Genomic DNA, 23,477 nt, shown 5'->3' with positions numbered 1-23,477 from the left:
GATTAATATATTAATAAAGGCTTTTTATGCATACTCCATCTGAGTGCATCAGACCTCTTCAATAACAAACTTTATCAGTTACAGTCGTGTACAAAAAGTTCAAACTAGCTCCACCTCAACCTGAACGCCTACAACAATAAAAACCTGCATGAATACAAATATAATAAACATTATAATATAATGTATAACAGTGACAGGAGGGTAGTATTTTATACTTTCCAAACTTTAAGCACATTTATTCTTTTGAAATCTAACTTAAGGAACATTTTCACTGCAACAGTATGACCTGCAATATGTTGTTTACGTTGGTATATTTGTGCATTAACTTGCAGGACCTGCACACGTCCTCCACATTCTGCTTTTTCAAGTAAAATCTTTCATGTAAATGTAGGCAGACAAAGTCCAAAATCTCGCTCCATAGTGGATTGTAAAGCATGCATCTTGGTCCATATGTCTTTCCACATCCGGTCAAATCCAGTATGTTGTTCCTCAGCCTTTTGATTTCAGTGACAGAATGAATAATTGATCACTTTCTCTCCTCCTGCCTGTTTCTATGTCAGGGTGTCAGGGTGGAGGGTGTCTGCTGCTGCTGCTGGGATGGGAAACCGGAAGTGAACGTCACTGACACAGGAATGGGACTGGAAAAAAAGAAAACACACATCATGATGAGGAGGAGAATGTCAAATCCACTCGTGTAGGAAACAGAAATCTTCCGTTTTGCACGCAAGAAAAACGATGAACTGTTGCGATCGGGCTGGATTTGAGGCATCGGGAAGGTACGTGATGTTCTTTGTATTGTTTTGTTTATTTATTATTTTTTTACATAAAAGGTTACGGCGTTAGCCTGCGTGTGTTTCACCATCCGAGGCCATCCATCCATCCATCCCATCCCTCCTACTATCACATTTAGTGAACTCACCGGTTGATTTCTTTGCATTTTGTCGCTGTTGAACAGATGCTAACTTGTTTAGCTTGTGTGCTCACATGTCTTCATATACTTTGTGGGGTTTTTTTTTTTTTTTTAAAGACTCAGGCCTGCAGCTGCATCCAAATGAAAAGCTGCACAATCTGCTTCCTCACAGTCTCCCATTTCACGTCCACTTTTCGCTGGATGTTTCCACCATGTAATGCAGATGTAACGCTCATGTTTGCACGGCCAATGGCTGCAAAATGAGCGAATGATGTTATCACCATGCTGCTTCTGTCATGGTGGATCTCTTAAGTCTTCTTCTTCTTCTTCTTCTTGCACATTTTGCCTCCTTTCTAAAAAAATGAAACCTCCTAATAACACGGTTTTTCCTAAATTAGTCAGCAACCTGTTAAAACTGAACTTTCTCATGGTGAAAGAGTGTGTGGAAAGTAAAGCAGGATAACACAGCCATATGTGCTGCTGTGCTGCTTTTATCATACTGAGGTTTTTCCTCTTTTTTTTTTTTTATATATATTTTACACATTTATTTTCATGACTTATCATAGAGTTTTGTAACTAGTTTTTGATTCATTAAATCATAAAATTTTTATCCCCCCCAAAAAAAGTCAAAAATGTAATTCTACTAAAAAGTTCTATCTGTTCATTTTTGCCTTTTTGTCTTAAGTTGCAGAACTCATAAGACTCATATTTGTGGTTATTTATTGATTCATCTTTAAGTCTTTCTAATGTCTAAATGTAAAGTTGGTCATCCCAGTATTTTTTTTTTTAACTAACAAAATTGTATTATTAATTTGCTATGTCATTAACCAGACAGCAACTAATGTAAACCTTTGACTGTTTCTCGATACCACTACAATTTAATAAAGTTAAACAATAAAATAACATAGAAGAAAAATTCAGTTGAAAGAGCAAGCTAACCGTTAACTAATTTTATCTAGGATTGAAATTACTGCTTACGATACTTTTGTGACTTGGGTGTTTGTACCTAAAAAGTTATGAAACATTTTTGTTGTAAAATGGAGTAAGATAAATATAAAGATAAACTTTATTGATCCCCAATTTTTTGCGTTACAACAGCTCAAGAAAACAGGAAACATATTTAATTTACAACCATTTACAACTCTGTTTTTGCACATTTACATTTAATCTTCCACATTTAATCTTCATATTTAAGACTAGTAATGTTTAGTTAAATCCTGCTTGTATATATTCACATTCTTAGTTTTGATATTTTTAGTGCTTATTTACTTTGTATTTAATATTATATTATGTTTAAATTTGCTAACATTGTGTTTTTTACTCATATTGTGTGTTTGATAACCTGCTGCTGTAACACCACAATTTCCCAGTTTGGGATCAATAAAGTAATTCTATTTTATTCTATTCTATTCTATTCTATTCTAAACAGGAATATAATTATTAAAAATAACAAGAAGTTAAAAAATACAATAATAGAATAATACAAGGTATGTACACTTCCACTTGTGGAAAGAGTTATTGTTATTAAAAACACACACAGTGTGTAGCATTATTGATATGAGTGGTGATGCCACTTATTCCTCAGCTTTGAAACAATCTTCAGTTTTTATTCAATCTGGAATCTTTAATTTTATATTCCTGCTTTTTATCCCATTTTTTAGGCTACATTTTATCAGCGTTTGAGTTTCCCTCTCTGGACGGAGGTCAGAGGAAAATGACCACAGAAGTAATATAGTTTTCCAAAAATTGGTTTCTTGTGACAGAGAAATCATTTGAAGCTGGTAAACAAGACGTCTGTGACGCTGCAGGAAGAGTTAATAATAAACATGAAGTCAAGTTAATGTTTCCCTGCTGTTACCTCTTTCCTCCAACAATGTTTCATAGTTTTATAATTTATGATCAGCCGTCCTCTCTGAGTCCACGTGTCGGTTACAGGTCAAACTGCTGCAACGCTCCTTATTAGATTGAATTGTTGCTCCTGATTGTGTTATGTCTGTCTGGAGTGTCTGCCCCCCCCCCCCCCGTTCTGTTTCAGACAGTAGCTATGTTTCATTTCAGAGTTCATCTCCTTCATAATGACTTTTTCTCGCTTTATTGGAAGAGAAAGATAAACTAAAGGATGAGCAAGGATTAAATGTTTTTTTACTTTCTTTTAAAACTAAATGGCTTGCCTTTCACCGCGTTACATATTTCTACTATGGGATGCCGGTAGACTAGTGGTTAGTGCACGCACCCCTTGTGCAGAGTCCTCTTAGCGAGCGGCCCAGGTTTGAATCCGACCTGTGTCTCCTTTCCCGAATCTTTACCCACTCTGACTCTAAACAAAGACATCAAAATTCCCAAAATAAAGAATTTTATATATTTCAACAACAACCAAATGAGCTTGGGTGCTAGCAGGGAGTGTTAGCAAATATTAGCAACATGTCAGCCATCAGTTGTTGTGTATATTTTTAAATCTCACTAAATGTCTGCCAATAACCTGAATCAGTATCTGAACTGTTTAGTGTCCAAGCATCTCCAGACTGAAGTTTCTATTTAAAAGGGATTAATGCGTTACTAAATGGTTAGTAGAAACACTTTGCAACGTCTTGTTGTTGTTTTCACCCATTTTTCTTCGTCTGTAAAATAGAATTAGGCAAGTTGTTTTATTCTAGGATGATCTACTGCTGTCTCTCAGGAGAAATAATACTCTCAGAGTGGCGTAGGCTGGAGGAAATTGATATCTGACAAAGCGAGCCCCCACAAAAACACACACACACACACACAATGAGAAAGATTTCTTGAATGACTGAATTCCTTTTCATTTACTGGAGGATGTCAATTATTCATCCCTCCGCATTCATTTTTAAAAAGAGGAAGCTCCTCAGTCTTCAGTCAGGACTGATCCATTTAACACCATCTCGTCCACACATCGTCACATGTTAGCAGCATGACGATAAGGTTCTTTACATCATTTGGATTCCACGTGTCCATCCTACTCAGACTTTTTTTAAAAGTGTGCAAACATACTACACATCTTACGCTGCAGCTGACTATTTCACTCACTCTCAACCTTCGAGGTGAATAAGTGAAGAGTGATGAAGTCATGAAGGCTGAGAAATTATACTTTTGTTTTGGACAATGTGCCGATTTCTGTCTCAAGTTTGGATCATCACAAGTAAAAAGTTGCATTTTTTCCTATAATCAGAAAAAATAACACTGTAAGAATCAATTAAATGTTAATTTATTTAAAAAATAATAATAATTGTCATTGTATTTTTTATAATCACTCAAATTTAGTTAGTTAGCAATCAAAAATTGGAGCCTGAACAATGGTGGATTTGTTTGAGGCCAAAGTTGCTTTAAGAGATTTTTTTTTTTTAAATTGACAAAATGTAATTTATAAAGGGTAAAAAGAACATCCATGTGGTGGATTAAGAGGCCAAACCTCACCTTTAACAGGTGACGTCTGAATCTGACGTCCAGCATAGAGGTTGTGCTGTGTGTAGCTCTGGTTGTGTCTGTGTTTGTCTTTTGGTTGGTTTGTAAAATCCAGCAGCCAGTAGAGTGCTGACACTGCAGATTGTCAGCTGTAGTTTCCTTGTTGAGGTTAAGTCACCAAACGCTTTATTATTTTTTTTTATTTCAGAGAATTTGGTTATGTTTTTATACAATTTATTTTTATACAATTTATATATATATATACATATTTTTGCTTTCTTTAAGCTCCTTATTTTTTCTTCTTTTTGACCTTCAGTGTTACTAACACTGTTTCATAAAGTTTATACAATTTAAAGAACGTTCTTTCACTGGTCAGAAATCAAACACCATTGGATCTTCTGATTAGAGGTTAATACATTTCAGGGATTGTATTAAATCAGTTTAAGTCCTGATATTTAACAATCAGCATTTGTTTAAATGTAATGACTGAATGATTTAATGAAAAGATAAATAGATGAAGTTCCATTCTAATTTGTTTAACCTACTTAAATCTGTAATTACAACTTAATGTTCCTGATCTATCATCTACGATTACTCCATTCTTTAAGAAATAAGTTTCAGACCGTCTCCGTGTTGGTGACTGTGCTGTCTGAAGCTCTGTGTTGTGTCGATGGATGTTTTGCTCCTTTATTGATTTATTGACCGGCTGCTCACTTCCTGTCTGAGTGATACGTGTCAACTCATTGCTCCCGTCTCTGAAGGAGGTGTGAGTGTGTCGCTTTAGAGGGGAGAGGCCGAGAACGCTGAGTCATGTTCCGCGGACGACACCTCCATAGTAACCGGCAGGAGGAAGATAAGGCAGGAGATATTTGTTCTCCTGCTGTCGATTATTCTGCTGTTATCCACGAACACACACACACACAAACAGATTCACTTCACTCCTTCAACTGAGCTTAAAACGCCAACATGAATCCTAGTAGCAGCTCTGAAATCCACACATTCTGAGGAAATGATCAAAACAGTAATTATGCCAAAGAGCTTGAAGTGAACCGAACGTGTAAAGGACTGTTGTTGTTGTAGCTCTGAAACGACACCAGCAGAGAGAAATTAAAGAAAAGTAACAAGTTTCATGAAAGCAGATCATCGTTAAGAGATGAACAATTATCTGATCTCAAACTGAACAGATGGACAACCTGCATTTTACACTCCAACTCTAATTTTACATGATTAGCAACATTCTGTCAATCAATACTGATGATGGGATTGTTACATGTTTATTGATAGCAATCCTGTTCTAAATTGTGTCTGTGTGTTACGATTACTTATCAACCTCCTTACAGGTTTAGAGACAGATTGCGTTTTTGTGGTGGAAATCACAAGAATTCTTTTTATATCATATTGATCAATTCCTTGGACAAAGAAAGAATATTTGCTTTTTACGTCTGACGATTCAAATCATAGTTAAGAGTCCTAGAATCCGTACAAGAAGTTATCAAAGACATTTACAAAGTCATACAATCAGATTGAAGGAGAATGTAGAACCAGGTCTCAAGAGGAAAACGTTCTCAATTCCTCTCTTCTGCCATGTGTACATATTTTTCCTCTAAATATTAAAGGTCCCATATTCTGCTTTTTCTGGTTTTATATGCTCTTTAGTGTGTTTTCAAAGTGTCCTGTGCATGTTTAGGCACATCTCTGTGCAAAAATTCAAAGTCAGCGGAAACGCGGCTTCTCCTACGTCCTCCTGTTAGCTGTAGCATTAGCTGCATGTAACGCTCGGTTCTAGCCCCCCTCCATAAAAATGTGTCAGTCCGACGTCATTGTCAGTGTGAGATCACTGATCTAAGCCCGTTGGCTCGTTGTGGCAAGCCCAGCAGCTCATGTTGAAATTTCCGAGAAGCGTGCTGAGCAACTGAGCAACTGACCAATAACGACAGAGCGGATCGGCAGACCAATCAGAGCAGACTTGGCCCACGTGGGGTCTAACAGTGTGGGCTCAACAGAGTGCAGCTGACGGACTCAGAGCGTAGAGGGAGCAAGGAGGAGCAGTACATGAAAACAGACACTTTTTTCAGACTTTATCTATTGTGAACGTACAAAAGTAGGAACATAGATTAAATATACTAACCCCAAAAAGGGCAGAATGTGGGCTCTTTAAATCATAGTTAAGAGTCCTAGAATCCAATCAAGAAGTTATCAAAGCCATTAATAAAAACAGTCATACAATTCAGAGTGAAGGAAAATCTAGAACCAGGTCTCAAGAGGAAAACAGAGTCTTGAGCCATGTGTACGTATTTTTCCTCTAAATGTCAAGTCTTCTAAAAAAAAGTTTGAATCCCAAAGAATAAAGGAAAGATGTAAAGAAAGCTTAGTGGGATGAAGAAGAATGAATGGTGTACATTTCCCTGTAGCTGGCTGTATCCCTTTCCTCAGGGCCGAGTCATGCTAGCTCTGCGGCCTGAAACTAAAAGTCAAATAACAGAACCATATCATCACATGGGCTTTACCTCGCCATTTACTCCGCAAACAAGCTGAATTGAATTTCCTATTTGCACTGATTCAATAGAGCTCCAAGGGAAGTCCTGTCTCCTGATGGATCAGGGCTGATATTGGCGAGGGGGGGGGGAAAGTTTCTCTTTCCTCTTTGCCTCACATTAGTTTGTGCCAGAGAGGATTACGCTCTTTAGTTTCACCGTTAGTGTTTGCAGAAGACTTTTGTTCTGATAGCTTCTGCAGTGCTGGGGTTTCACTATCAAGCCAAAGTGTCGAAATGTATTAGTCAGCGGTGAGTGAATCTGACTGCAACACCCCACAGGAGGAGAGAGAGAGAGAGGCCTGATGCAAAGAAAACGTTAATGTTAGTTAGAAAACTGGTCTGAATTAGAGCCTGACCAATAAACAAGCTGTGGAAATCCAATTGGTCCACCAATCGCAATGCAGACCAACCAAAGATGTGTTTGTGATAGTTTAAAAATAACGCTGTTAAGAGATTACATTTCAGCCCAAACATTTACTGAATAAACATCTTTGCAATAATACTAAAAAAAAAAAAACAGGTTACTCCTCATTTCCACTTACGGAGGCAAGTCAACCAGGACGTCCATTCATTCCTATGAGAATCTCTGTGATATCTGACGCGACTACTAAACTCCCCCCCACCAGAATATTTCGGTCTGGAATGTGCGCTGAGAATAGGGCTGGGCGATATGGACCAAAACTCATGTCTTGATATTGATTAGCTGAATGGCGATACTCGATATATATCGTTATGTATTTTATTAACAGTGAAAACACATGGAAAAATAAAAAACCTGTTTGTGAATTTAAAAAGTAATATTATAAAATACAAATGTTGCTTAAATACAATAAAAGAGAGAGAGAGGAGGAGCAGGGTTAAGAGGGAAAGACAGTCAGTCATCATCAGTGAGATGAGAAAAAGGCGACCTGGCACCTCTGTAATGTTATTTTAATGCAACATAAACTATATCGACATTCACGATATCGTCTTACCCTATATCTTGTTTGAAAATATATCGATATATTTCCCAGCCCTAGCTGAGAACATTCAAATATTTGCACTTTGGGGATGGCTATCGGACAGGGTGCTAGCTTAGCAAAATGGCTGCTAACGAGCTAACAGGCTATTTTAATCGATTCAGTTTCCAATGTTGAATGTAAAGCAAGTTTTTATGATTAAAAATAACTTGTTTATCAAGTTTTGTCTTATTGTGAATCTGAGTAATGTTTATCGCTATATAAAATTGTAATATTTCTATATATATATAAAAAAAACATGTAGTCTCAGTGACATCACCAATTGGTTTCTGAAGAGGCGTTAATGAAGCCCAATGACGGCGGTCGCCATATTGGAAAATTGGCTAATCTTGTGTGTTTGGTGATTGGTTACCAGAAAACTGTTGCTGCCGTTGCCTGCTGCCTGACTGGTTCCACACATTGGAGACGTGGCGTTGTACCTGTTCTTCTTTTAACTTGACCTCACAAAACTGGAACTCTTTTTAAGTCGTCCTGCGGTGTAGCGGTGGGAGGTTTAAAAGGTTGAACTTGGTGCAAATGTTCCCCGATGTGCAGGAGCAAGGTGACAACCAATTCTGCTTTCATTCCCTCTTGAAACTTCAGTTAAAATAGAGTAAAAACAAACTTCCCAATTTGGCTTGATGTATTAAAAATTAGTTACAAGAAGAAAACAGAAGATGGAGACAGAACCGTCAGTGGATGAAAAACTATTGTTATGTAGATATAGAATATTAAACATAGACTAGCTGCACAATCAGAGCTGGCTTTATCTCACATACAGGGGACACAGTTTACTGCTGCACTGCTTCCCTAAGGGCTTAGACTGCAGCAATTTCATTCTGCCAATATTGATATTCAAACAGTGATCATATTAGCAGCAGTGTGTTTTTAAGATTTTAGCTTAGCTTCCACTTTATTGTAATAATACATAATATAACTCTGCCGGATGAACAAATAATACAAAATGAAAATGCATTTGACCTTCTCCTGCATCGACATTCAGTTCTTTGCACACTCTGGATAAAAGTTTTTTTTTTCTTTAAAGAAAATCTTTTTCACATTCTGGAGAAATCGACTCTAAATCGATCGAGCTGACTCCAGCTTTTCTTTCTTCTTTCTTCTGTCTCACTCTGGCCTTTTCTGAATGTCACCTCGGTCTCTGGCACACTGCAGGAGAGAGAAATCAAGACAAAAAATCAGAATGAAGACGTAAATCGAAACCACTCAGGTCGACATACTCAGACATTTGTTGGGTTCTGCTATATAAAGGGAATATGGCGCCGGCTGTCAGAGCGCGACAGATTAGTAAAGATCATTCTACACTAGTGATGAACATTAAAGGTCCATCTCTCTCCTGCTCTCTCCTCCTCTCTGTCACTTAAATACTTTACTCGTCATGTCTACAGACGGGCATTTCTTAAAAATATCTCAGGTGAATCTTTCTGTTTCTGGAGTCATCGCGCTCGGCCTGCTGGGTGAACATTTGAGGTCACGTCCGTCACACCGTCTTGAGTCATGTCTGTGGTTACAGATGTAGGTGCAGTTCTCTTGTTGTCCACATGGAGGCGAGGTCTGAGCGATGGTGAGCAGCTGTGCGTCGACGCAGCTCCCTCTCTCTTATCCAGTGGTGTAGTAATTATTATGGGAATAATCCTGTCTTTGTAGGAAGGATGTGTCCCTCTTTTAATCCCTCGGTCTATAAATACAGCAGAGTGTCCACACAAGAGAGCAGCTCAACATCAGAGCCAAAACATCAGGACATATTTACCAAAAGAGAAAAATGAAATGAAAACATAAACAATCCAGACAGATAGTTAATTCCTGGTTGTGTTCGATATCACCAAAGTCTCTGAAGTGTCCTTAAACTAAACAGAACTCCACGATCAGAGGTGTTTATTTAAGACGTTCCTTTAACGGAATAAAGACTGGAATGTCATTTTATAGCCTCAAACCATTTGACAAATACTAAACAACTAAATCCATCAAGTCAGACTGGTTTTCATTCTTTGAACAGAAAAGCCTCCGCCCAGTGGGAATACAGTATTTCAACCAAGATGATCTGATACCAACAGTCAGTGAGCTTTCAAAACCACAATAATATAGAAAATGACAAAGATAGCGGCATATGTTCATCGTAAAAATCAAAACATCTGGGTCTGTAATTTCACAATTCAATAAAAACGTTTTTTCTTTATTACGTTGGTATAATTTCCTAATATTTCTTTGTAGGGAAGATTAGACTTCAAAGATAAACTCTCATTGTTCCTTATGTATTCTGAATTGTGAGCCCTTCCTGCAGAGATATTTCACACTTCATCTCCTGGACTGTGGATAATATAGCGATCTTAATAACGGTCTTGAGACCACGTTTTAAGGTCTCCATCTCGGCCTTGTCTCGGTCTCAGACTGGGCAACTCCGGATGTTAAATCAAGACCGGTCAAGACCACCACTGACGGGCTATTTTTCATGACTGAGATTAGATGGAAACTCCCCTCTCTAAAAGAACCAATCATTAATTCTCTTTGCAATATGACCAGGTTATCTATTTAATTCACAGAAAAGTCTACCGAGAGTTTATTCTTAAAACCTCTTAAAAGACTGTGAAATGAACAGTTCCAAATATGGATATGACAAATTAGACACAAGGTTATAGTTCCACAGCTGACTTTAGGATGCCTTCACAACATGAGATTTGATGTTAGTTTGAAATCTTCAGCTGCATGTCAAACGTATTCTTCCTCTTCTTGCATCTGTGGTCAGGTGCTTCAAATATTTGTTCTCAGATTTCCCCGGCTCGTCGACCCTGATGCGGCTCACGAGTTCCACTTTGGCTCGTTCTCTTCATCATCCGACATCACGTCTCTCTGAGGCTCCTCTGGCAGCGCACATTCATCTTCGGCTGTAATAAAGGATCATCTTCATCATTCGTCACTTAACACACCTCCTCCCCTCGTCCTTCTTACTTCATCTTCCATCAGCTTACACCTCAGTGACGGCGGTGTTTCCTTCAGACTGTGTGTGTGTGTGTGTGTGATCTCTCAAGGTCATCTGCACTTTGAAAACCTACTTGATGCTTTTAGTCAGATTCGCTGTGTGTCGGTGTTCTCTTGATGACCTTTTTGTCCGTGGTGTTTAGCCAAGAACACTTTGACGTAGAAGAATATTAAACTGGACTTCTAACACAAAGTGGAAAAAAAGAAGATTAAAATGTTGTTTAGATTAAGAAATGAAAATCTCTGTAATAGGTAGAAAACTGCAACAGTCAAATGACCTCGTGGGCACCTGTTTGTCACTTTGACTCTTAAAGGGGACATATTGTGAAAAATATGTTTAAAAAAATAAGTTTTTGAACTTATATTTGGGTAACCTGAGTGTCTACTGACCCACAAAATGTGAAATAAATCATATTCAGTCCTTTGTTTGTAGTCTGCTTAAGTTTTAAAACACAGAGAAAAATGCTCCGTTTCAAATTTGCTCCCCTTGTGACATCACAGTGGGATTCTGTTTTTTTTTTTTAAAAACTCCCGTCCCCTGGTATCTCCACCCCCAGCCTAGAGCAAAACTTTTTCACAGGCCCACCATTTTTATTCTCACTACAGAGGAGTGACGTCTACCGGGAAAACTCAGGGGGCGGGGCTCATTGCATTTAAAGAGACACACACACCAAAACGGAGCGTTCTGAGAGAGCTGGTTTACACAGGGTCACAAACCTCCTCTGGTGCTTGATTCATGTTATATTTTGAACAAAGCACAGCACAGATGTTTCATTTAGACCACAGGGGGACTGTTTGAAAAGGTGGAGAATGGGGATAATATGTCCTCTTTAAATTAAAGTTTTTTGCTAAGCTGTGAGAACAGACTCCGTGTCCCTTGCTGTTCAGATGATAAAGTAGCATTTTGCTGGATTTTAAATGTGTGTAGAAGGTTTATTCTTCCATGACAGCATCTCTTCTGTTCATCCGTCTGTCTGTGCTGTTAACTTGTGATCTGGTTTGCACGCTAACAACCCCCCCTACTCATCTTCTTCGTACCTGTCAGACTCACACCACCTTGTAGACTCGTCAAACTAGCATCCTCACCAACACGGTGTGTATATCTCCACCACTCCTTCCTTTCCTCCCTCCCTCCCCCCCTTATCATCCAGGGCTCCGGCGTGTTGCTAAATGGAGTCGGAGCAGCTGTACCACAGAGGCTACTGCAGGAACAGCTACAACAGCATCGCCAGCGCCAGCAGCGACGAGGAGCTGCTGGAGGCCGCCGGCGTCATCATGGACTTCCACACCACCGAGGATGACAACCTGCTGGATGGGGATGCTGCCTCCCCAGGTAGGGGGGAATAACACCTCCAGTCCAGTCTCCCCCCCCCCCCCCCCCCTCCAGCTGTCTGATTTGGTCCTTTTGACGAACCCAGACCCTCCTCACTGTTCCAATCGTTGAGTTCTCAGTGAGCGTCAGTTCTGTTGAGTCATCCAGCTGCTGATGTCAAGACGCATCAAGTGTGTTGCTGTGCTGTGACGCAGTCGCTCTGCCATCTGCCCCGCTCCCCGCTCCCCCCCCCCCCCTCCTCGTCTCCATCCACCACCCATCAGCTGCTCCATTTGTCCTCCTTCTACCCCGACTGCTTCAACCCTGCTCCCTGTTTGTCTGACACAGCCTCACAAATGGTTACAAAAGAGTTTACTGACATAATCAAATCTCTTTCATTCTTTATCTGGCCTCAGAAGTTGCCCTTTAAGCTGTTGGGCGTTTTGAATGCATCCTACAGTTTTTTTTAAACAAAGGAGACTGAAACTATAAATCTCAGCTCAGAATCAAAAAACAATTATTCAGCATTTTTCACCAAACATCAAGATCTTCATCGCATGGTGGTCCATATTAATCCAGACTACATTAATCGTTTGTAAGGTTCAAAGTAAATTATTTAACACATAATGAAACACTGTTTTTTTCCCCCATTTGAAGCGAAATTCTTGGAAATTTGTTTTAAAAAAAAAACCCAGAAATGTCTCGCATGCTCCTACGCTAGGAAGCTAGTCCAAACATTCAATTAATCTGCCCTTTAGTTTGACATGATACACATATTTTTGGAAATGAGATAATTGGGGAGACGATGCTTACCACTTATATATGATCAGTGGACGATCGGTCAGATTGTTTCATAAAGAATACATTCAATTCAATCCACATCACAGCAGCCATCTTGGTTGTTTATAATAAAACCTAAAGGCTCTTAAACCCACCACGTTCAGGATAAATGGTTGAGAACAGCTCAAATTGAATCTGGTAAAATGGAAATCTGTCCAAACCAAAGAGGGACCCCACACACACTTCTTCCTCTCAATAAGACTCAGACAGATTTATTCTGACAAACAAAATGTTTTAGAGTTTAAACTCAAATTTAAACCACTTTAAAAACAGTTTTAACTTTGGAACCCTGATGCATCTGCCCGAGCAAAGTCCTCTTGGAGCGCTGATGGCCTAGCGGTTAAATCGTGACCCATGTACAGAGGCAATAGTCCAACCAGTGGCTCCTTTCTCGTATGCCATTCCCAACTACTGTCCTACATGCATCTAACTAAAGGCAAAGCGTAAAAATAAATCTTAAAAAATAAAGTAAAATGTTGAACTTCTTCAGCTTCTCTAGCCATTTATACATTTTAATCATTTTCTACAAAGCTATTTGTAATTCCAGTGAAATGCTGAAGACTTCGATTCACTTTTGAGATTCTTTTCAGTCAATTAAAACGGCTTTATAACCATTTGTAAGACTCCCTAAGAATTCCATTTTCTTTTTTTTTAACACACATTTAAGTTTGTTTGTCTTTTATTTCTTACTCTTCCATTTGTAATTGTGCTTCTTGTCATAACTCCGTCCTCTCACCAAGCTTTACTTTGCATGCCTCTATAGCTCTTTCCTGTATCCTGCTTGTGTTCTCTTGACCTCATCACCTCTTTAATGTTTCCGGCAGTAGATTTCATGCTCTCACTTGTATGTGTGCATTGACGTTGCTTGTTGATCCTCCTCCGTCTTGTTACTTGGTTGGACTTTCCTGTCTGCTATCAATAAGAGGAATGGTGGTAGTAATAACCCAGACACGTGACTGAGTCTCTGTTCTTATTGTATTCAGAAATGCGTCGTCATCACCCTGGATCACCTAGAAGAGCTTAGGTGTGGTGAGGCATGTATGTGAGACAGTGATAGTAACTTATTATATTATTTATTATTATTACTATAAAGGGTGTGTTGAGATTCCTGCTACCTGTGTTTACTCATCTCTGCCATGCTTCTGTATATTTGGCTGCCGTGCCACAGAAATGCAGTCATACCTGTCCTACGTTACAGTCACCTTGTTACTCATCCATTCAGCTTTTCTCTGACCGGTATATCTGGTGTGCCATCATCATCTGATCTGCTGCATCCGCTTTGTCTGGGTAAATGTGCTGTTTAATCTGCGTCTAGCTTTAGTTTGGACTCACAGCTGATCAAACAGAAGACGGACGGATGGGGGGGGGGGGATGTCAAAGGTCTCGGCTGAGCCTGGATCTCCAAACATTGTCTCATGAGCTAGTTTGAAAAGCAAACTAGTGTGTGTGCATGGGATGAAGACAATCTGATCTGTTTAAACTCGGGTTTAAATGTGTGCTCAGAAAATAAGAGTTTTCCCTGTTGTCTATTTGAACTGGCTAAATTGGATTAACTGACTTTAACTGAATATAAAAATGCACTTCTTTTTTGCAAGGCTGCGAGAAAAGGAAACAGACTTGTTGCTTTTAGGGAACGAAGATCTTTTTTTCCCGCCACATGATTCTCTGTCTTCTCCATTTTCTGTGGTGCAGCTTTCTTTAGTTTGAGTCAGCAGTTCCTGTTTTGCAAGACTCACTCTATTTAAACCCTCTCTCAAACGACGAGATGTCAGAATCCTCAGTGGTTGGAAGTCGTGAGTTGTTGATATGACGATGTTTCTTTAAACGTTACGATTACCTGTTTGCCTTCAGTTGTTATGATTTATAAGTGTAGTAAGGCATAGCAGTGATGCAGTGGAGTCTAGACTCATTCATAATTGAACAGGAGACTGTGAGTGAGCAGGCGATTCAGTAGGCCACCCAGAAATGACTTTACTGTATTTTACTGTATTTACTTGTTAGCTTACTCGCTATAGCCAAACAGATACAGGATTTTTTTTAGAAAAGCTGAAAACAATTGATGATGACTTATCAGAAAAACATATACAGGTCTTAAAGGGAGAATGTGTGACTTTTTAATCCAGTTGATGTCGCCCATGAGCACCAGCATGAAACCAAAACAAACTGCTGTTTGGCGACACCTCTGCCATAGTTAAGCCTCTGCTCTCCTCCAGCGACACACCACCAACCCCCCTCTCTCCTTGCATTCACACAAAGGCGTTATACATTGGAACGTAATTAAACAACATGAAGTGCAAGTGGGGGACAACATGGTCCTTTGCTTGAGCTGCAATTGCCTGCATTGTTGTGTTAGCATGCTAATGTTAGCACACTTTAGTTAGCCTGTAGCTTCACATTGTATGTTTTCAGATCAGAGTGACTGTGGTATATAAACTCTAACTTGACATTCAGTCAGCAGTGAGAAGGCTATGTTATTCTTCTTTTCTCTAGTCCTTGACTTAAACAGCTAGATACGCAAGGGGCGGAGCCAAAAACAGTAAATTAGCAATGCTACATTTTTTTTCGTTGATAGCTTACAAAAACAGGGTAACATTTCATGTTTAAAGGCTTTACATGGGATTTTTTGGATCCAGCAGATGTCGCCCTTGAGCACCAGCATGAAACCAAAACAACTTGCGGTGCATTGTTGTGTTAGCATGCTAATGCTAGCGATCTTTATTATGCTGGTATCTTCACACTGCATGTACATTTACCTGAAATGAGCGTGATCTAGAAACACAGTTAAGCAGTGAGTACAGTATGTTATTCTTCTTTTCTCTAGTCCCTCTATTAAACAACTTTTATACACGAGGGGAGGAGTCAGCCGGCCGTCCGGGCGATGTAAACAAAGTGAAGATAGGACTCTGAAAACTCTGAAAACATCACAGACAGTGGGACTCGGGTGTTACACCCATTGTAGACAGTCATGACTCACAGAGTTATTTTCAGAGGATATACTTGATTTCTATTATATTTAAGTGTGAAAAATCACATAGAAAGCCTTTAAAGTTTTCCTTTTTGGACCAAATTGTAAAGTATTACTGTATATGCCTCGGCTCCACCTCCCAGTTCCACCAGTCCTGATTGGTGTGTCTGTCGTCACCCAAACTTGCTCTGACATTCCCATGAACCAGTTTGGCTGCCGCCCGCTGTGAGCGTGCGTTTTCAGGAAATCTCCCAATGAATGTTGTTTGAAGTTTGTGTGTTTGCCTCTCTCTGCCTCCCTGGGCTATTTTTAAATTGTAGTGAGGGGTGAGTTCTTAGGAAAGTGTGTAAAGCCCTCCTCCTGACTGTGACTGCAGCGTGAGCAAAAGGGGGCCGGCTCACTTCTTTTTTTACCTTGTGAAGATTTTCTGCTGAAACTTTTTGTTTGCTGAGGACATTGTTGTTTGTGAGATATCTGAAGAGTTGAGGAATGACGGTTCCCTTGATCTGAGAAGGACTTACTCCGCTTTCTTCCACTCATTTCGATTAAGGACACTGGAGATTCTTTTCTTGCTATTTACGGCTTCGGCGTCCTTCATTGGGACTTGTTAAACAGGCGTGTGAACTATGGCTGATATCACCTGTGCCATTGCCTAGCAACAGGAGCCCTGTTGAAAGGTAAGGAGGTCTAAAGGTATGACAGATATTACAGCCAGTGAAATGTCAGGGTCCCATTGTCTAGGCCCTGAAAGACCTGTCTTTAGCTGCATTGTTTCATATCATAACACATGATCGCATCAGGTTTACAAAACACCTTCTGACTCTGATTTTACCCAGGGAACCCACGGGAGTGTAGTTCCCATACGATTAGTTTTATCATCAAACAAAACATGAATTCAGTCCTTTATTTTGAATGCTGAAGGCAAAGCAGCGATTTAGAAGGCAAGGCAAGTTTATTTATGTCGCACATTTCAACAACAAGGCAATTCAAAGTGCTTCACACAAGACATCAAATCACTGGAATTATTAAATCTGAACATATGATAAACAAATAAAAATAATTCAAATGAAATTAATTGAAATAAATAAAGTAAAAATATAAAAAGAGTTAAAAGTTAAAATCTTATTAAAATTGAAGAAGAAGAAGCTCATAACAATGTAACAAGGCAATTTGTAAGTTTATTTTTATGAAACAAAAAATCCTTAATCCTTAATAAAAAATGATCATTGATTTTTTTTTTACCTAACACATTATATCTGATATTTTTAAATACATTGTTATTATCCAGTGTAGCAGCAGCTGCTCAACCTGCATAGTACGCTGTTATAACTTATTTAAACTCCCCCTACACTTGCTCAGAATGGAATGTTCCAGCTCTATCTCCGACCCCTGAGACCCCGGATGTTGGTCTCTCCCGTACAGGCAAGGGCTGAGGGCTCACTGATCTCCCGTAGCAACCAAGCAGGCACGGCTTGTGTGATGACATCATCAGCTCCAACAAGTCAGCTGCTGCAGTGGGGAGAGTGAGAAAGAAGAAGAAGGGAGGGAGACTGGACAGTGCGCACACACACACACTCTCAAACACACACACACACACACACACACACACATGCGCACTTGTCGTCCCTTTTTGGTAAACATGGCAGCAGCGAGCAGTGCGCAGTGAATCCCTTTAGCTTAGCTTAGCTTCGTCTCGTCTGTCAACATGGAGGAGGAGGACGCGGCGGCCGACCCCTATTTGCCCTACGACGGAGGAGGGGACACCATTCCCCTGCAGGAGCTCCCTAAAAAAAGAGGTACACCACGTCCCCTCGTCTTTTTCTCCCCCCCCCCCCCCCCCCCCTTCCCTCCATTTCTCACGCCGCTGTGATAAAGGTCGACCTCCTCCCCCTCCTCCTCCTCCTCCTCCTTCTTCTTCTTCGTGTACAGTGAGTGCATGCAACCATATGGCAGGCAGGTGGAGGAAAATGCTGCCTCATCTTCTGCTCTTACATCAGAGTGTCGATGCCATTGCTCATAACAACACTGCAATGTTCCTGCAGGGAGCTAAAACAAGCTACCTGGCCTGAATATTTCCACATCCTCCTTTCACCTCTGTTGATGATTAACCAGCAGTGTGTGTGTGTGTGTGTGTGTGAGCTAAAGATAAAGAGATAAAAAAAAAAAAAAAAAAAAAAGAAAGAAGCTGATTTAAAGTCCAGGCTTCTGTTAGGCCTCTAAAAAACAGCAGGACGAACATCATCGGCATCCATTTTAATTCACAGAGAGTCATACTTAAGCTGCAACATATGTGAACTGAGCACGTATGAATGTGAGCTAAAGCGTGTTTATTATGTTCCTGCTGTGAGGACACCTGTTGGCCATATTCAGGACGTCACATCACATCACAACAGGCTCCAGTGTCACTTTTATTTCCTCACCGTAAATCTAACTCGGTTACACTATATTCTTGTTTTTCCCCTCCCTGTGCGGCCTTGAGCGACTTTTATCTTTCTTTTGTTGGGATGTTTACGGTGAGTGAGCGTAGACCAAAAAAAAAAGCCCCCTCGGTGAGTTTCAGGACGGATTCGACGCTAACCTCCTTCCGCCTCTCGGGCTGGTCGGTCATAGTTTTCAGCCAAGTTTGTGATCCCCTTGTGGCAATTCTCCCAAGTTATTGTTCCAGGAGTTGACCATTTCCAGCTTTTAAAATCTCCGAAACACCTTCTTAAACCTTTAAAAAAAATCAAGCCGGGCCTATTTGTTCTATTTCAAGGTAACTGGGTTGTTTTGAGGACATTCACCTGCGACCTGCCGTCCAAAACCAACACGTCGACTGTACAACAACCAGAGCGAGAGGGCCGTTTAAGTCCGCAGGCTTTTTTCAGACTTTGTTCCTTTTTATTTGTCAGACTTTTTTTTTTTTTTTGCTTTTTTTTGCAACTCCGGTGGATTTCGTCGGCAGGTTCTAAAGAGGCTGTCGGGTTCAGTTTGTGATCACGTGACGTCCGAGCAGACTAACCCTATTCTGACCTTGCCGACCCGGAGTGTCTTAGCCGGCTGCTTCTAAACCCTCCTGATCTGATTTAGCCAGCAGCAGCAGCAGCAGCAGCAGCAATAGTAGTAGTAGTAGCGGAGGCCTGATAAAGGGGGGGAATGGCAGGGGTGGTTGTGGACCCAAGAAACCTGGAGTGTCTCCGATGTTAGACACAGAAACCTGATCGTCATGGTAACACATGAAGCGCTTGTCAAACGCTTCCCATTTAAAGAAGTGGCATTATTGACAGTCAGCATTCCTGTGTGTTGCACAGACGTGGCTCTTCACCCTCGATACAGGGAAGGAAACTGAAGCCTTAGTTTCATGTCGTCTTGTCTCTGTTCTCCTCTGAACCGATGGAGCGTGATGCTGACGCTGTGCTCGTATGCAGTCCCCCTTAGTGTTTCTGTTTTCCAGTGGCGTCACCCTCGTTTGGCTCCCCTTGCTGATGTAATGGATGTCAGTGCTGCAATATCATCAACTTAAGGGGAAGGTTTTTCTAATTCATCTATGTCGATAAAACCCCCTCGTCTTTTCACTGGAAATGGAACTGTTCCCTTCTTCTTAATACGGCAGAGTCATTCTGTTGCTGTTGTTGTTGTCAGCTGGAGATTTTGCAGCAGTGACTGCAGTGTGAATCTGCAGTCTTATCTTTGGGCTCTTGCTGTCTTCATATACTAACACTGCTGGCTTTTATTTCTCCAAGAGAACATGTTTGATCTCTTTTTTTCGTTTGCATTTCAGTCCACAGATCACTTTACATTTATGATCCCCTCGCCTAGTTTCTGATAAATACTAAGTTAGTAGTATTCTTATTCAAGTATTTAGCAAGTTAAGCAAAAGTAAATGTTATCTGTGTTTACAGTTTTCCTCTGTGTTGACATTATTGCAATCCGCTGATTAAAAATACATTTTATTGTCTTCTTTATCATAATTTGCAGCTTCTTGGTTCACAGCAGACTGGAGTAGATCCTGAAATAAGTAACCCTTTGTAACATATGAGGAATTTATTGTGACCCCAAGAATTGAAATGGATTTGAATCATAAATTAAAGAAAGACGTGCACACAATCTAAGATCATACACCGGAATAAACGTCTAATTTCCCCGAAAAAGCTTGTAATGCACCTTTAAGAAAAAGCTAAAGACCCAGCTCTTTCATGAACAACTCAACACTTAATGACAATGGTTTTGTTTAATATTGACGATTTTAGGATGGTTTTGATGCTAATTAGAAATTTGAAGAACATCTGTCGATTGTGTGCTTTGCCTCTTTGCGCTTCCTGTCAGCACCTGTGTGTCCGATCAGATTTAAAGCTCAAGTAATGGATAAAAGCATCTGCTAAATGAATTGTAGAATAATTTGTTGTATAAACCAAATATTTATTCAGGTTAACTTGAAGTGAGTAAAGTAAATTAAACCTGAATAATCCATTATAGAATTACAACGGCATCCAGAGATCAGAAAGGCCCGTTAAGATAAGAACTGAAAATAGTTATCTCCCTCCCTCTGTCTCCTGAGAAATCTGAGCAGAACAGGTTGTCCAGTCCCGTCTGTTACAGATTTATTATTGTTACGCCTCCACAGCAGACGGACTCAAACCCTCCCAGCTGCTGAATGCACGAGGTCGACATGCTCTGGAAACAATCCCTAATATCTTAAGTCTACAACTCCTCTGGCCTCACTTTATATCCAGGTACTCAGCTTTCCTTTCCGCTCAACACACTTCTGGTAAAGACTTAAAGTCGGAGCTTGCCCGACATCAATCAGCCTGAACGGCAGGATTAAGAAATCAAATCTAGTTTTGACATTTCTTTCCAATAAAGGATCAAGATGGATAAAATCGACCATGATGCTTAAAGTCAAAGTAGTTTGCTTGAATATCTGTTTAAGTGTGAGCATCTGCAGGTTGGTAAACGATGTAGCTTGTTCCGCTTTGTGCCATTATATGTCAGTCCCCCTTAAAGAATAAACAGCCCCTTCAAATTCTTTGAGCCCCTTTCAACGAGGTGCAAACATTCCTTTTCTTTGCTGTGTCACACTAGTTAGCAGCAAAATGTCATGCTCACCACATTGTTGACGCTGCTTTGACCGCTCAGTAACACCCTTGTCTACGTTGAAGAGAACTTTCTACAGTATTTAAAATATATCTAAAAGCTTAGGTACACGTTGGCGCATATGAGGAAAGCATTTCAGGGTACTTTACCAAAACTTGGCTTTGGAACTTCCTTTTTGGTCATACTCAACATCTGAAGTCAGAAAACCAGATGGTAGTTGCAAAGCTTGATCCAAAGGCAGCTGGACTTGGTTAAAGACTTGCATTTCAAGATCTTCAACCAAGTCCAGTTGCCTTTGGATCAAGCTTTGAATAAACCATGACCTGGATAACTGAGAAGCTACACAAACAGATGGTAGTCCAACCGTGGCAAATTGAGAAATAGTTTCTGCTATTGCCAAATTTCCTAAAATGTAATGAAATGAATACAGCGGAGAGTGTTGTAAAATGGTCTGAAAATCAAAGTGAACCTTTGAATCGACATCATCTTTAACCGTTACAAACGTGTTGTATGTAGTGTTTACATTAGAACAGGTTGACCTGCTAAATCTAGCATGATTGTGTTGTCCCATTTGAAAACTGAGCATGCCGTGCTCCCATCCCGTGAAAGTTTGAAGAAGTTTGAACCTCCATGTTCAACTTGTCAAGTAATCCACTTATTTAAAAGGAAGAACCCAACTGCTGGTGGTTCAACAAAAACATCTGAGCTCATATCCAGTCACAAGACGTGTCATACTTTTATGGGTTGTAGTTGTTTGTGTAATAGCTCATCCTCTTGTGTGTTTGCATATTGTTCAGATTTAAGACTCAAAGGAAAGCCACGTCAAATACTCCCATTAAACACGACCCACAGCTCGTAATGTTACTGATCTCCTTTGTGTCGTCAGGTGTCCAGTGCCACTGTCGATTACATCAGAAAGGTCAAATCTTAAGTCCACTTCCATAAATAAAAATCAGCCCCCCGTATTGCTTTCGTTGAGTCAACACTCGAGTCACAAACCGAGACCGCCCCCGTACAGCCCAGACCAAAGCAGTCACTCTGAAGTCTAAATCTGACTCCACAGCAGCTTCCATAAGCTCTCACTTTCTCTTTCTCTGGACCGGATATTTATCTGTGCTTGGACAAGAGCCACTTTCTCCCGGTGGATTACAGAAAATCACACAGTTTGGAACTTCTCATCTTCCTTATCCAATTACACATCAAAAGCCGTGTTCCCATCCAATAAGCTGCACTTTCAATGGCCCGCACAGCTTCTTTATAAACTGAAGATGTTCATAATTTCTCAAAAACATGGTCTGATTTTTACCACTTCCATGTTGTATCTGTTCCTGATTCATTATTCGGTGGATAACATCGTGTAGCTCGTGTATTTTATGGTAGTGCCGCGTCGCTGTTATAGCAGTTGCTGTGTACTTACCGCTGAAAAAGAAGCAGATCCATCAGAGGGATTTTTTTTGTCCCCAATGAATGGGGCTTTGTTGTGTAGTCACGACCCTGCCCCAGTTATAGTGGTGCTCAGGAGATTAAAAATGTAGGGTTACGTATGTACTGTAGACTGGAATGTGTGTGTTTGCTCTGAACTCCTGTTATGATATTTAACAAAGTGAGAGACAGACATGAAGAGATCGATGTTGATATCCAGTTACAACTCACACAGCTGTGACATGATGCAGCGTGGGAAACATTTTTGGTTTCTGCACTCTGAATTTCCACTTTGGGAAGACTTCACTGTCATTTATCGGTTTATTTTTGTTCTAAAGTAAATACGTCTCCAAGCCTAAATATGTACTAAAGTGAAATCATGTTTTTTTTTTCTCAAAGTTTGTAGTCTGTTCATCTCCCTTCTCCTTTCTTTGGGGGGCTGGGGTGGGGCATTTTTACCTTACCAATGTACTTTGGGTCGGTCGAGTGTGGCTGACGTTAGCATTGCTCGCACCATTGCTTTACATCCAGGTAGTAGAGATGGGAGTGCAGGCCCGTTAACCCAAGCTTCAGCCAGTCTATGGATGGGTTGCAGTTTTTGCACAACTGACTAAACTTGCACGCCCCTGTTATCTTCCCTCTGAAACATCCTCTGCTGCGACCGACTCTTTTCGATTGGATGCTGCAGCAGCGACTCGTCTGACTGATGTGTGTGTGTGTGTGTGTGTGTGTGTGTGTGACTGAATGAGGAGGGAGGTGGAGTTGGACTGAAACAAATTAACCATGTAACAACATTCCTGTAGGCTCAGCTCGATGCATCGCGCATACTAACACGGGAGGAAGTTTCTGAGTTTACCTTTGGGATTGTTTTCAAAGGACGAATCAATATCTGAGGGAGATAAAATAGTTTGGTGGAATAACGACCTTCAGTACATTTTCATTACTTTAACACCATGTGAAAAAACTTCTCAGCCGTTGTCTTACATAATTAAAATACAAGATTTGAT

The 23,477-nt window shown here is 40.3% G+C and overlaps 2 protein-coding genes across 8 annotated transcripts in view; one reads left to right on the top strand and one right to left on the bottom strand.

The window, feature by feature from the left end:
• The first annotated feature begins 631 nt into the window (after positions 1-631).
• Positions 632-23,477, top strand: part of clcn3 (chloride channel 3) — a 40,828-nt gene continuing 17,982 nt past the window's right edge. For 2 of the 7 annotated variants that reach the window (XM_061031876.1, XM_061031882.1), the window contains exons 1-2: positions 634-776; positions 12,010-12,191. In XM_061031876.1, coding sequence (XP_060887859.1) covers positions 12,029-12,191 — 163 coding nt within the window. In that variant the 5' untranslated portion in view covers positions 634-776; positions 12,010-12,028. Of the gene's footprint in view, positions 777-12,009; positions 12,192-16,382; positions 16,653-17,334; positions 17,772-23,477 lie in introns of those variants that run through there. The other 5 variants (XM_061031881.1, XM_061031877.1, XM_061031883.1 and 2 more) reach the window with 5 other exon arrangements.
• The window catches only part of cxcl19 (chemokine (C-X-C motif) ligand 19), a 99,007-nt gene continuing 96,823 nt past the window's right edge, over positions 21,294-23,477 (bottom strand). Inside the window, exon 4 of the transcript XR_009666840.1 lies at positions 21,294-21,306. The gene's annotated coding sequence lies outside the window, so the exon portion shown is untranslated. The remainder of the gene's footprint in view (positions 21,307-23,477) is intronic.

The sequence above is a fragment of the Labrus mixtus genome, chromosome 23, assembly GCF_963584025.1.
Source record: "Labrus mixtus chromosome 23, fLabMix1.1, whole genome shotgun sequence".
Classification (NCBI taxonomy): domain Eukaryota; kingdom Metazoa; phylum Chordata; class Actinopteri; order Labriformes; family Labridae; genus Labrus; species Labrus mixtus.
The sequence above is the reverse complement of the archived record's forward strand: the minus strand, read 5'-3'. Positions and strand labels throughout refer to the sequence as shown.